At 40.1% G+C, this 13,295-nt stretch overlaps 1 protein-coding gene across 1 annotated transcript; it reads right to left on the bottom strand.

The window, feature by feature from the left end:
* Positions 1-5,346: 5,346 nt before the first annotated feature.
* On the bottom strand, positions 5,347-11,715 carry cntf (ciliary neurotrophic factor). Its single transcript, XM_047366133.1, has 3 exons — positions 11,283-11,715; positions 6,249-6,557; positions 5,347-6,159 (listed from the first exon to the last, which is right to left on the bottom strand). The coding sequence occupies exons 1-3, from the start codon at positions 11,400-11,402 to the stop codon at positions 5,998-6,000; spliced, it is 591 nt and encodes a 196-aa protein (XP_047222089.1). The 5' UTR covers positions 11,403-11,715; the 3' UTR covers positions 5,347-5,997.
* Between the last annotated feature and the right edge of the window lie 1,580 nt (positions 11,716-13,295).

Genomic DNA, 13,295 nt, shown 5'->3' with positions numbered 1-13,295 from the left:
ATATGCTAATTTTTTGAGAAGAACCTGTAGCAAAAACTCTAGCAACTTTCTTTATTGAAAAGTCTCTGACTTGAAAGCGTGTATTGCTTTTACTCTTCACAGTGAGCAGTGAGTTCTACTGGAGGTCTCCTCTGTCCTGAAGCACTCACAGTCATCTGGGTTCACATGCAACAGTTCTTCTGGCGCAAGTAAAGAAGGAAGGAAGAACTGAAGGTAGGGTTTGCCATGTCCTTAGGTCAGCTTGTTCTGGTATCATTTTGTACCCCAATTTCTTACCAACAGGCAGTTATATTGTCCCATATTTCTTCATGTTAAACAAATCATTCCATATCTATGTACCAAACATACAGTACAGACCAAAAGTTTGGACACACCTTCTCATTCAAAGAGTTTTCTTTATTTTCATGACTATGAATATTGTAGCTTCACACTGAAGGCATCAAAACTATGAATTAACACATGTGGAATTATATACTGAACAAAAAAGTGTGAAACAACTGAAAATATGTCTTATATTCTAGGTTCTTCAAAGTAGCCACCTTTTGCTTTGATTACTGCTCCACACACTCTTGGCATTCTGTTGATGAGCTTCAAGAGGTAGTCACCTGAAATGGTTTTCACTTCACAGGTGTGCCCTGTCAGGTTTAATAAGTGGGATTTCAAGCCTTATAAATGGGGTTGGGACCATCAGTATTGTTGTGCAGGAGGTGAATACAGTACACAGCTGACAGTCCTACTGAATAGACTGTTAGAATTTGTATTATGGCAAGAAAAAAAACAGCTAAGTAAAGAAAAACGAGTGGCCATCATTACTTTAAGAAATGAAGGTCAGTCAATTCGAACAATTGGGAAAATTTTGAAAGTGTCCCCAAGTGCAGTCGCAAAAACCATCAAGCGCTACAAAGAAACTGGCTCACATGAGGACCGCCCCAGGAAAGGAAGACCAAGAGTCACCTCTGCTGCGGACGATAAGTTCATCCGAGTCACCAGCCTCAGAAATCAGGTTAACAGCAGCTCAGATTAGAGAACAGGTCAATGCCACACAGAGTTCTAGCAGCAGATACATCTCTAGAACAACTGTTAAGAGGAGACTGTGTGAATCAGGCTTCATGGTAAAATAATCTGTGCTTTGGTCTGATGAGTCCAAGTTTGAGATCTTTGGTTCCAACCACCGTGTCTTTGTGCAGCGCAGAAGAGGTGAACGGATGGACTCTACATGCCTGGTTCCCACCGTGAAGCATGGAGGAGGAGGTGTGATGGTGTGGGGTGCTTTGCTGGTGACACTGTTGGGGATTTATTCAAAATTGAAGGCATACTGAACCAGCATGGCTACCACAACATCTTGCTATTCCATCCGGTTTGCGTTTACCTCTTGAAGCTCATCAACAGAATGCCAAGAGTGTTCGGAGCAGAAATCAAAGCAAAAGGTGGCTACTTTGAAGAACCTAGAATATAAGACATATTTTCAGTTGTTTCATACTTTTTTGTTCAGTATATAATTCCACATGTGTTAATTCATAGTTTTGATGCCTTCAGTGTGTAGCTACAATATTCATAGTCATGAAAATAAAGAAAACTCTTTGAATGAGAAGGTGTGTCCAAACTTTTGGTCTGTACTGTATGTGTATTAGTTTATTTTTCTGAGAAAGTAACATTTAGTTAAGGGGCCAAAACTACCTGTGCCGATTTGGTACACCAGCTTGTTCTTTATCTACAACCGTTTTTCTACTCGTCATAAATAAAGAGGCAGCACATGGTGAATTGGTAAACCATATCTAGTTTATTAGATAAAATATTCAAAAGGTGAACAAGAAAAAAACTCAAGCGTCCAGAAAATAAAACCATTTGCTTGTCTCAAAGAAATGATCATACTTCTGGTGCCCCTACCATCAGTTAATCAGCTAAAAACAAATATGACTGAAGAAAATCTGAAGAAGTTCAGACGTAATTGGTCCCCTTGTCTCGTTTCTGCTGACTCAGCAGACAGCAACCTATTCATTCTCAGGATCTTCTGTCAGCTCTTTGTGCTGCTCCTTTCTGTGGATGTGGATGCTCATCAGGTGTTCACTTTTAAGGTTTCAATCATATTCACATTAACTTCTCTTACACCAAAGCTTCATGCATTTTTAAATACAATCAGAGACTTTGGCTAAGGGTAATTTCATTAGAACTGCAGCCCTGATAAGACTGTCAGGTTACAGCAGCATGGAGAATTCATTTCCCATTAATGTCAGTTTCAGCATTTCCACCATATTGCTTAGTTGATTATCTCATCTACCCAGTAGATAGTTAATAGATTACCTTTATATCATTTGCTTTTGTCCAAGCCAAAACAGGGTTAGAAATGTGGATTTTGACACATCACTATAAATTATAATTCAGTGCACCTTTTGCAGAGTTAAGTAGCAAACCTTTCTAAAACATTTTATGAACCTTTAAGAAATATGTTTTACCCATATTTTGAACGTCTTAAAAAATTGAATCCATTTGATTTTAATCCACTCTCCTGCCATTTCTGTTTTCCTTCCTGTGCATTTCCTATTTGGCCTAATTATATTGCTAAAATTGCTATAAAACATGAGAAAGTCACAATATAGATAAGGAGAAACACTGAGGCCAATTAAGAAATCAGAAAAGAAATCAAAGCAAAAGCACCAAGTAAACACTAGAGGGTGCTGTAACACAGTTTTCCTTCAAAATATCCTCAGTTAATATTTATACAGCAGAATTGAAAAGCACACGTACACTCTGAAAAGTGTCTTGCATAAGTATTCGCACTCCTGGAACTATTTCCTATTTTGTCTTATTACAAACACAAATTGTCTAGCGTTTTAACAAGATTTTGTGAGATACAAAACAAAACAAAGCAGTGCATATTTGCAAAATGCAAGAAAGGTTCTCTAGTCAGATGAAACCAAAACTGTCTTTTTTTAGCCTACAGGCAAAATGCTGCGTGTGGCAGAAAACTAACATTGCACATCACTCTAAATAGACCACTGTGATGCATGCTGGTAGAAACATCATGCCTTTTGTTCAACAATGCTCCATGCATGCTTTTCTTTTTATATAAATAAAATAAATAAATAAAAATAGGGAATGTTTGGTTTGCATTTGTGTCCAGCTCTCCTGAGTCTCCACCAGCTTTGTTTGTCAACAGCCTGAAAAGTTTGCCCATCCTTTGCAGGAAAAAAAACAACTAAAAATCAAGCTTGGTTTGTTTAGATGGTGAGTGTCTGAACAACACTTTAAGTCTTGCCACAGACTCCCAATCTAATTTAGGTCTGGACCATAACATGAATTTGCTTTGAGCAAAATAATATTTTGGTACCTGCAGCTGTATGTTTAGTGACATTTTAAAGTTATTTCAGCCTCTGACATAATTTCTTCCAAGATTGCCCTGAAATTTAGCTCCAACTTTCCTCCCATCAACTGACAGGCTACGCAGTTCCTATCAAAAATGCAACCACACACCATGATGCTTCCACCACCATGTTTAACAGTGACTGTTGGGACCCCAGCCACGAGTTACAACATTAAAAGGCCAGTAAAAACTTCTCTGGAACTTTCAAAATAAATCGCATGAACCTACTTCCGGCACAGCCAGGAACAGGAACAAGAGGGGTAACAGCAGACTTCCCGCAACGTCACTGTTTGAATAAAAACCCCGCGTTCCAACAAACTGATCTCTTCCACGCAGGTCCCCAGTAGAGCTAGACGGAGGGACACAGCGCGCTAATGTCACTTTGCTGGCAAACAGACATAACTCTTCAAACTGGATCCAAGAGTGCCATGCGATCACGCCATCATATGCACTGAGTTAAGTAGGAATGAATTGCTGTTGTGTATCCGGTATTGTATTCATTCATGAACGGGGGTAATTAAGGTACAAGCGTAGCTTGACTTTTCTTTCTGAGGTCTACAGAAGCAAACTATGTTCCAGAGTTCCCAGCAGAGACCTTGTCTCTACAACGCCGAGTGGAGCAGTTTTCCCGGTCTGAAGGAAGGACAAAGGTACCGCAATATAACACCGCTCTGTGTGTAAGTCTGTCCCCCCCAGCAAAGGAGGTTAGCTGCAAGTTAACCCTTTGTTCACCCACACGTGGATGTTTCCTCGACGCCCGGACAACTCCTCCTCAGCACGGTTCACGTAAGAGGTGGTGTCTGGGCAGAGAAGATTAGTTTAGAGTCAAATAATCTAAATAATGTTCGTTTAATTATGTTTGTTTTTGTTGAGAAACTCGGCTACAGTAAGTGCTAGCAGACTAGCATTCAGCAAAGGATGTGGCCTGTGTAGTGTTTTTAAAGTTAAGACAAACTTTATTTAAAAGGTGGTTTTAAACACAGAAGATCGGCCATAATGCGCCGTCTACGCTTGTGCAATTTAACCCTTTTATTAGTGGTATTTTAAAAAGGTACATGTTTGATTCTGGTAACCAGCTATAAGCTTCTTTTGTTAGCTCCAACCTCTAATGGCTAAGAACACGTGCTCACCCACTTTATGAGTCAGCTGAAGATCATTTACCCAGAAAGGTTGTTAGTTTCCAATCTAGAAAGTAATATTTCCTTAAAAACGATTTTACTAAATGTGATAACTAATTAAACACCATTAAGACCCATTTATCCAAAAGGTTTGGTTCTTATTCAAAATAATATTTCCTTAAATATTATTTTACTATTTCCTTAATAATTATTAATAAATAAAGGCAGCTAATTAAACACCGTTGAGAATTTGTCATCCAGAAGTACCCTGGAGGTTTTATTCAGCAGATCATTCTTTAAAATGTTTTATCAAAATGTTTTATCTGGTCTTGCACTGTGAATGGTTGTTTAAAGGTATACCAATTATTGCCTAAGTTAGTTCCAAGACTAACTTAACTTCATTTCCAGATTTTTCAAGAAAATCCTTGGTTCTCAAACATAAATATTGCATGGTAATGTTGCATCACTCATTCGGTCATGGTTTTCAACCATCTTTGATTCATTTGTTTATATTGTACATAGCCTATTAGTCTTCCTTATTCTTTCACTGCTTGGTAGTTTAGTTGGATTGTTTTAGCATAGTAAAGAGTTTGTTGATTGAAATATGTTTGACTTTAAGTTGACTTATTTTTGTAAAAAAAACTCTAGTATTTTAAGAAATTGTGTGAATTCATTCTGTGTTCTAGAGTTTCGCTGTTCAATAATGCCAGAGCTTAGCTCATCCCTTTCAATTTTGTCCTAATACCACCACCTTATTGGGTTGGAATTCACAGGACAACCCTTAACAGACCGAAGTATTATTTAATAAAATATTAAATTATTCATATTAAATAATATATTCAGAATCATAGTGACAATGGTCTTTTCTGGGTGATGTGAAAGTTTTATTTTCTGTCATAGTATTTTGCATGTAGATCAAATAATTTTTGGTCCCGTCTCTTCTGAATACCTTTGTCAGTTTCAGACTTGCGCACTACTGTGCGTCGCTCTATCACACGAAATCCTAATGAAATACACTGGAATGAAAATAGTACGACTACTTTTGCAAGACATCGTAACTTTAAACACTCATAAATCTTCAAGAAATCTTGCCAACTGCCTGTTGGCTTCAGTGAATCCCAGGACGAACTCCCTAGTAATAAATACAGGAGTGTCTAATGGAAGGATACAAATTTAACAAGAAAGGAACTGAAAGTTAATCCATTCTTTTCAGAAAGAAAAAAAAACTGTATTTATGCCTTTCTGGATACTTGCTACATATGATAAACAATAAATAAATAGATGTATTAAGTTTGAGGTAATGAGTTTTGTTCTGTTTTTTTCTTTTAGGTGTCCAGAAATCAAAAAGTAACCAATACTTTTTTCTTCTTTCACCATTGATCCATGCCTCTTCCAGTTGATTTTTACCCTTTCCCTGTTCATGTCAGCCTATTCTTTCCATGGTCCTGCTCTAATGCACCAAGCCTTTGCGCACAGATTATTCTTCGTCACCAAAACACCCTCATCACGTCTCCTGTCTCATCTCCGAGCGCTTCTTTTACTCAGCTTCGATGGTGTCTTGGCAGTGTCAGACTGCAGCTCCTGCAAGACTGCGATGGCCGTCTGGCTCCAGTACTTCACCTCCATGAAGATCCGATACACCCACCACTTCAGCTGGAACAGAGTGGCGGGATCATCTAACTGCGAGTGATAAGACAAGAGTTGCTTAGCCTTAGTTTCCAGTCCAGCACTTTCTCTTTGAGGACATTTTTGCTGACATCAACACCTACCTCTGAGCCATCCAAGCTTGGGGTGAAGATGGATGAACCGTCAGCAGCCCTGAGGAGCTCCCTGGTGTGGTTCAAAAGAAACAACAGTCGCTCCTTTACGGTCTTCCTCCTGTTCTCGTATTCACCCTTCTCTTCTCCACCCAGCTCCTCCTCCTCCTTGGCGATGGCTCGCTCCAGCAGGCTGTGGCACTGCTCCAAAGCAGAATGGAGTCTCCAGAGTTTGTCTCTCGTGTCCAGCTGGGAGGAAGGAGGAGGGACGGACACCAGAGGGCCGTCGGACACATCTGGCGGGAAGTTCTCTTTTTTTCTCTTGAGGACGCAAGCAATTTCAAAGAAGGAAAGAACAAACAAAAGTCAGATAGACATCTGATGATGAAAACAAACATAATCTGGAAATATGTGATAGGAATTTCCTCTTTCATAGTAGTGACCACATTTCCAATAGAGGACAACACGATATTAGGAAAACATGCGATAACCTTGATGAATGTTGTGATAATGACATGACTTGTAATAAATAAACTAGTTACTGAAAAAATGGTAATTCTTTCTGCTTTGGGTTCAGAGTAAACATAGACCCTAGAAAATGAGCAGTCAATCCAGCTACTGGAAATAAAAATAATATTTCGTTGTCAACAAGGTTTTATTAAAAACTTACTTCTGGCTGGCCTCTTCTGCTTTGGCACTGAAACAACTTAGCTGTAGTTTCTTAATGACTTTACCACCTTACCACCTCTTTATCTTCTAAAGTTTTTTATGCTGCAATAAAACAACACGTGTCACCAAGTATATTACAGGCATAAAGAGCTTGAATACATTATTTACATAGGAAGCGAACGCTTATTGCAGTCCAGACAGTTTTGGCGATATGTATACTGCATACAGGGATGTTGTGATGACAATAAGTTTCCAAAATATTGTGCAGCCCTACAACAGTAGGGCTTTGTAAACTTAGTAAGCAGAAGGTTTGAGTAAGCCAGAGATAAACATCTGCATTTACACAGGAAGAGTTAGCATGGAACCGTGTCAAATATGATGCAACGTCTGGAAACATATCAGCTCAAGTCTTCGTAGGTTAAACAAACATTTTGTTAATGAAGTTGAATTCAGAAAAGCTGTTTGTGGGTTGTATTTAACAGACTGCCACAGTTCAGATTTTATGATGTACTGAAACTCTTACGTTTTTTGTGTTACAAATTGCAATCTAGTAGGGCTGAAAAGCTGCCAGTCGTTACCTGAGCGTCTCTGAAACCAAATATATTTTAAATCATGTAAAGTTGGGGCTTTAACAAGACTTTCCCCACTGTTAGGATTAATCTTTCTTATTATTAAGAAAGGTTACTTTCTTAATTACTTATAAATGAGTTTTCACACTCACACCATACCACAGTATGTTTGGATGAAAATTGGAATTCCTGACCTACTTCTGAAATAAATTGCAGGTCGCTGCAAAATTTTCTAACATGTTTTCTTGCTCTGAACCATTAGGTCTAATAAGTATTTTGTAATTAATACAGAATTCTAAGAAATCCCCAAACATTGAAACAGAATACATAAAGATCCAGTGTCTTACAAATGTTGTCATAACTCTTGAACTTTTTCCAACTTTTGCAAATCTCTGTGTGGCTGAAAACTAACACTGCATATAAGCCTAACCACACCATCCCACAGCCAAACATGGTGGTGGCAGTATCATGCAGTGTGGAGAATTTTCTTCTGTAGAGACAAAAAAAGTTAGTCAGAGTTGTTAGGAAGATGGATGGAGCTAAATACCGTACAGCACTGGGGAAAAAAACCCTGTTAGAGGTTGCCAAAGATCTGAAACTGGGGTGGAGGTTCACCCTCCAGGAGGACAATAAGTCTAACCTTACAGACAGATACAATAAAACAGTAAATATTAGATGTGTTAAAATGGCCCAGTCAATGTCCATATCTAAATCCAATAGAGAATCTGTGGAAAGATAAGAAAATATTTTACAGATGCTCTCCCACAGATTTGATCAAGTGTAAGTTACTCTGCAGAGAAGAATGGGCAAAAATGTCAGTCTCTAGCTGTCCAAAGCTGATAGAGACACACACCAAAAGACCTGCAGCTGTAACTGCAGTAAAAGGTGGTTCTACAAAAGTATTGACTCAGGGGGCTGAATATTTATGTACACCACACTTTTCAGATTCGCTTTGTGAAAAGATTTTTCCTTCCACTTTATGATGATGCACTGCTCTGTGTTGGTCCCTCACATAGAATCTCAATGAAATACCTTAAAGTATGTGGTTGTAAAGTGACAAAATGTGCAAAAATTCAAGGTCTATAAATAATTTTAGAAACCCACTGCACAAGTGTGTACCATCCCCAACATAATGCGAAAAATGTCACATTATGTTGGGGATGGTATGGTGCCCCTCAGGGGCATCATTAGAGCTGGCGTAGAGTATTGGCAGCAGGCTTTGTGATGCGGAGACCACCCTGTGACATGGACTGCTTTTCTGCATCTGGTGTGATGAAGAGGTCAGATGTAAATCATCTGTTGTTAAAGTCAGGGAGGGAGCAAACATCTATGACTCAAGATTGCATAGAGAGTGTGACCTCACTCTTTTATGGATATCTCAGGAATTTACAGCACAGCTGGAAAGAATATTCCAGAGGATCATTGCAAATGATCATAACGTTGTAAGCATCTTGATGATTCAAAAGGTGAGTGGGGGATGTTGCAAAAGAGGGTTTTCACTGGCACCAAATCAACCAAGGGACAACCTGCCTGGAAAGAACAGCAGCATTCTTCAGATAAAAAAAGCCAAGTACTTGTCAATAAAATGTTTGGAATAGGTTTGGAAGTTCAAGAAACCAGGAAATGGCATGTTGCAAAGCCTGGTGTTGCAGTCAGAATGAGGAGTACCTCGCTGGTTTAGGAATAAACGGATTAGAATTAAAGTGACCAGATAACTTAGAGAGGAAACAAAACACAGTCACTGAAAAGAGCTATCAACCCCTATATTTACACCTTGCCTTGCAGAAGTATCCACACTCCTTGAATTTTTAATTTTCATCTCCAGATTTGCAAAGCTGGTATAGATAAAACCCTAAAGCAAGGGCAGGGAGAGGTCAATGTGACCTTTAAGACCCTCCAGAGTGGCTCTTAATAAATTGGGCTCAAAATGAAATGCTCTCAAGCTAGTTTAAGGTGGCCAAGGTTGATCTCATGGGCTAACAAAGCCTGACTTTCAACCTCTTCGTTCGGCCTCTTTGTTTCATTAGGACCTTAACGTTGAGTCCGATTGTTAACAGATCTTTCCATGGTAAAAAAAACAAGCACTACCCTTCCTTAAATAGCCATAAAACAGGTGCCCTTAGAACTTCCAGTTTTAAATTATAAAATACTTAGCAGGTTTTCCCTGTATTATCCTGCAATATATTTTAATGCCCCTCAGTAGGCAGACAGGAAGCCACAGTCATCTGTGCACTCTTTGCAGTTTATTAAAGACAGCTGGCAAAACAAAACAGGAGCTGCCATCAGAGCCGCAACTCACACTGCACTCAACGCCAGCAGGAACAGAAAGAGGGCAACAAAAGGCTGGTCTGGCACATGTGCCTTTCCCCTACCTAGCTCTACCCCCATCAGAACTTGAGAACGTAACCCCTTCAACACAGATGTTGCAGTTTGTATAGCATTTCCAGAACAAAATGACACTAATGATACAAAGAAAATTGTTTATGTTTATTTTGTCATTAGACTACAATTATTGCTTTCTTTCCAACAAATGTTCCATCCAAGGAAATGTATGTATTCACTAGTTGTCAAAGTTTGATATTATAGGTTTAAAAAGCTTAACATATAAATACCTTCATAGTTCTTTAACCATGGATCAAACAAACTTTATATACCAGGTATAGCTTATAGCTCGACAACTCAACAGAGTCCTACGAGTCCTCAACACAGCCTTCTGGGGCTCGATTACTGACCCTGGAACCTATCCTGCATGTTGTCCCCCTTCTTCCTCTGGCCATTTCCTGTGTGTATACTGCAAAATAAAGGCCACTAGTGCCACAGGACTTGCAATTGTAACAGCAGCAAAAGGTGACTTTGGACTGATTGGGTTTTTTTGCCCATTCGTTTTGCAAAAAAGCCCCAGCTCAGTCGGCCTGAACAGAGCGGCTGCCACATCCTGTCAACTTGATTCGGGTCTGGACCTTTGCCGAGTCCCTACATCACATAATTGATCCAAGCCATTCCATTACAGTTTTGACTGTATGTTTAGAGTTGTTGTCCTGCTGAAAGGTGAACATCCATACCAGTCTCAAGCCTCCAACAGGTTTTATTCCTGTTCAACTCCGACCAGCTTCCCCTACTCTGGTGAAAAAAAGCCCCCCACAGCATGATGCTGCCACTACCGTGCTTGACAGTATAATATAAAATCCCAGTAAAATACATGGAAGTTTGAGGATGTAACCAGATAATCGTTCGAAACATTGTAGTAGGCTTCTGTAGATGCGATGCTACATGTCAGGCCGCTCCCTATGCCCCAGGCTGACTGAAGGAATGAACTGGCTTCAGGCCAAGAAGTAGTTTAAAAAACCAGTAGACCATCTGTGGAGGTGAAGGCTGCATGCCCTGCTTATACACCAATGACTGCATGGTGCCATAATAACACCCACCTAAGGCATTCAAAGGACTTTCATCCACCTACCACTGTTCGTTCTGACCTTCTGTTGTTCTGAAAACATTTTAGTCTCTGTAACAGAAAAACATAACTTTTCCTCCCTCTTATGTGGCTTTTACATCTTTCATCACTCTTCTGTTCCCTTCAAACACATTTTGTCTATAATCTTATTGTAAACACACACACAGATACAGATATGCATGCACAAACACACACCCAAAGAAACTCATTAGTTTTCCATTAAACCCTGACCTAATTCTCCCCACTCCCACACGCACGGAAACAGGGATTCAGACAGTTTTCTTTCTCCTCCTGAAACTTTATTTTCCTGTGACCTGCTGGACAGCTACAGCCAGTGGAAAGTAGCCATTTACTCACATAGTGCTCTATTAAGATGGAGCACTCCTCTTGCAGCTGCGCGGCGATAGCAGCCGCTCGGGCCACCGTGGTCATTCTTAGGTCCGAGCCGCGCATTCCTCTGGTCGGTATCCCAGCCATGACACTTCCCTTTGACTTTTACCTCAATGGAGAGTCCCGAAAACACGCCAGCAACAAGTCAGCCTTTACTATATAGCCGCACACGCCTCTCTCATCCCAGAAACATCACATTTCCCCCACTGTTCCCACTCGGTCCTGGTCCAATTAAGGGCTGACCCCTCCTCTCCTCTTCCGGTAAGACGCCGTTTGGACGACCAGCTCTTGTTACTGGGCTGGAAGTTCAACTCTCCGCCCTCTATCCCGGAGAACCTGTTGCTAAAACTTCAGGAATTTAAAGGGGTAAACGGGTATGGCAAGCCGCATTAACATTACATAGATGGCGACGCTCGACCACAATAAAACTATGAATGTTTCTGGAAACAATATGCCTTATATTTTATGAGCAACAGCGGAGGTTCTTCCAAGCCAAAAAGATCATTTCTAATAAGGGAAATTACATTTCTCCCATACGCAATTAACATTTTATTTATAGATGTGTCTATAATCACCAGCCAGCTAACCTCCGGAGTAGTGGCTTGGCGGCCCGTTCTGTCCACTGACGTTAACTGCCTAATGTGGCCTCCGTTGTCCTTCCTTGGGAAACTGCTTCACTCGGCGTCCTGCTGGGAACTCTCTGGAAACAGTTCGCTTCTGCAGATCTCAGAGAGAACAGTCAAGCAATGCTTGTACCTTGATTTCCCCGTTCATGAATGAAAATCACTGGATACGCAGACAGTGATTTATTTCTTCTTATCTTGTGCACATGATTGCATGATCTTATGACACCCTTGGATCCAGTTTGAAGTGTTTATGTCTGTTTGCCAGCAAAGAGACATTAGCGTGCTGTTCCTCTCCGGCCAGTCTCTCAGCGGAGTCCCAGGTGGTAGAGATAGGCCCTGAAGTAGGTTAATGCAATTTATTTTGGAAGTTCCAGAAAAGTCCGTACCGCATTTCCTGTTGTAACTCATGGCTTTGGTCCCAACAACTCTCTCTTCTTGTTAAGACCATTACCAAAACTATCAGGGTTTCGATACTGATATGGTGGAATCTGGGATGGGGGGGCAAGTTGAATCGGCTGAGCTTAGCAATTACGGATAATATGTTAATATTTGCTTGGATGCATTTGTGAGCAAACGGAGCTCAGACACAAAGAAAAGATTAAACTCAGAATCAGATTGTAACCATGTTAACACATTCATCAAACAATGAAGTCTATTCTTTGCACTTTTACAAAGTAAATTTGCCGATTCCTTTAAATCTTAAATTAAAAATCCAAACTTTACCTATGCTGAAACCATCAAATCTTATAATATTCTCATTTTCTATAAACAAATATAGACATATGGGCCCTATGCAGCAGATTACTTCGCTTATGCTTTGGCAGGGCTCTGGGGACTTGCATTATTGGTCTTCAAAATAGTATTTTGGACAGGTGTCTTTGATTAAATGTTAAAAGTAGTTGCCATATAGGTCGGGGAAGCATGACTGTAGGAGGAGCTCATCGAATCAGAATCAGCTTTATTGCCAAGTTTGTACATACAAACAAGGAATTTGATTCCGATACACTGTGCTCTTTGGTTTTTGTTTTTTGCATTAAAGAGTATACATATATACAATATACAAATATACACATATATAATAAAAAGGTGCATTTGCAACATCTGTATGCTGTTGTTTTGTACTCTATTGAATGTTCAACAGAGAAACAGCCTGGGGGAAGAAACTGTCTCTGTGGCGGCTGGTTTTAGTGAACAGTGCTCTGTAGCGGCGGCCTGAAGGTAAAACTCTAAACAGTTTTTGTGCAGGATGTGTGGGGTCTGCAGAGATTTTAGCAGCTCTTTTCCTGACCCTTGACCTGTATAAGTCCTGGATGGAGGGAAGGCCAGTCCTGATTATTCTCTCTGCAGTCCTGAT

Source organism: Girardinichthys multiradiatus, chromosome 5 (genome assembly GCF_021462225.1).
Source record: "Girardinichthys multiradiatus isolate DD_20200921_A chromosome 5, DD_fGirMul_XY1, whole genome shotgun sequence".
Lineage (NCBI taxonomy): Eukaryota > Metazoa > Chordata > Actinopteri > Cyprinodontiformes > Goodeidae > Girardinichthys > Girardinichthys multiradiatus.
The sequence above is the reverse complement of the archived record's forward strand: the minus strand, read 5'-3'. Positions and strand labels throughout refer to the sequence as shown.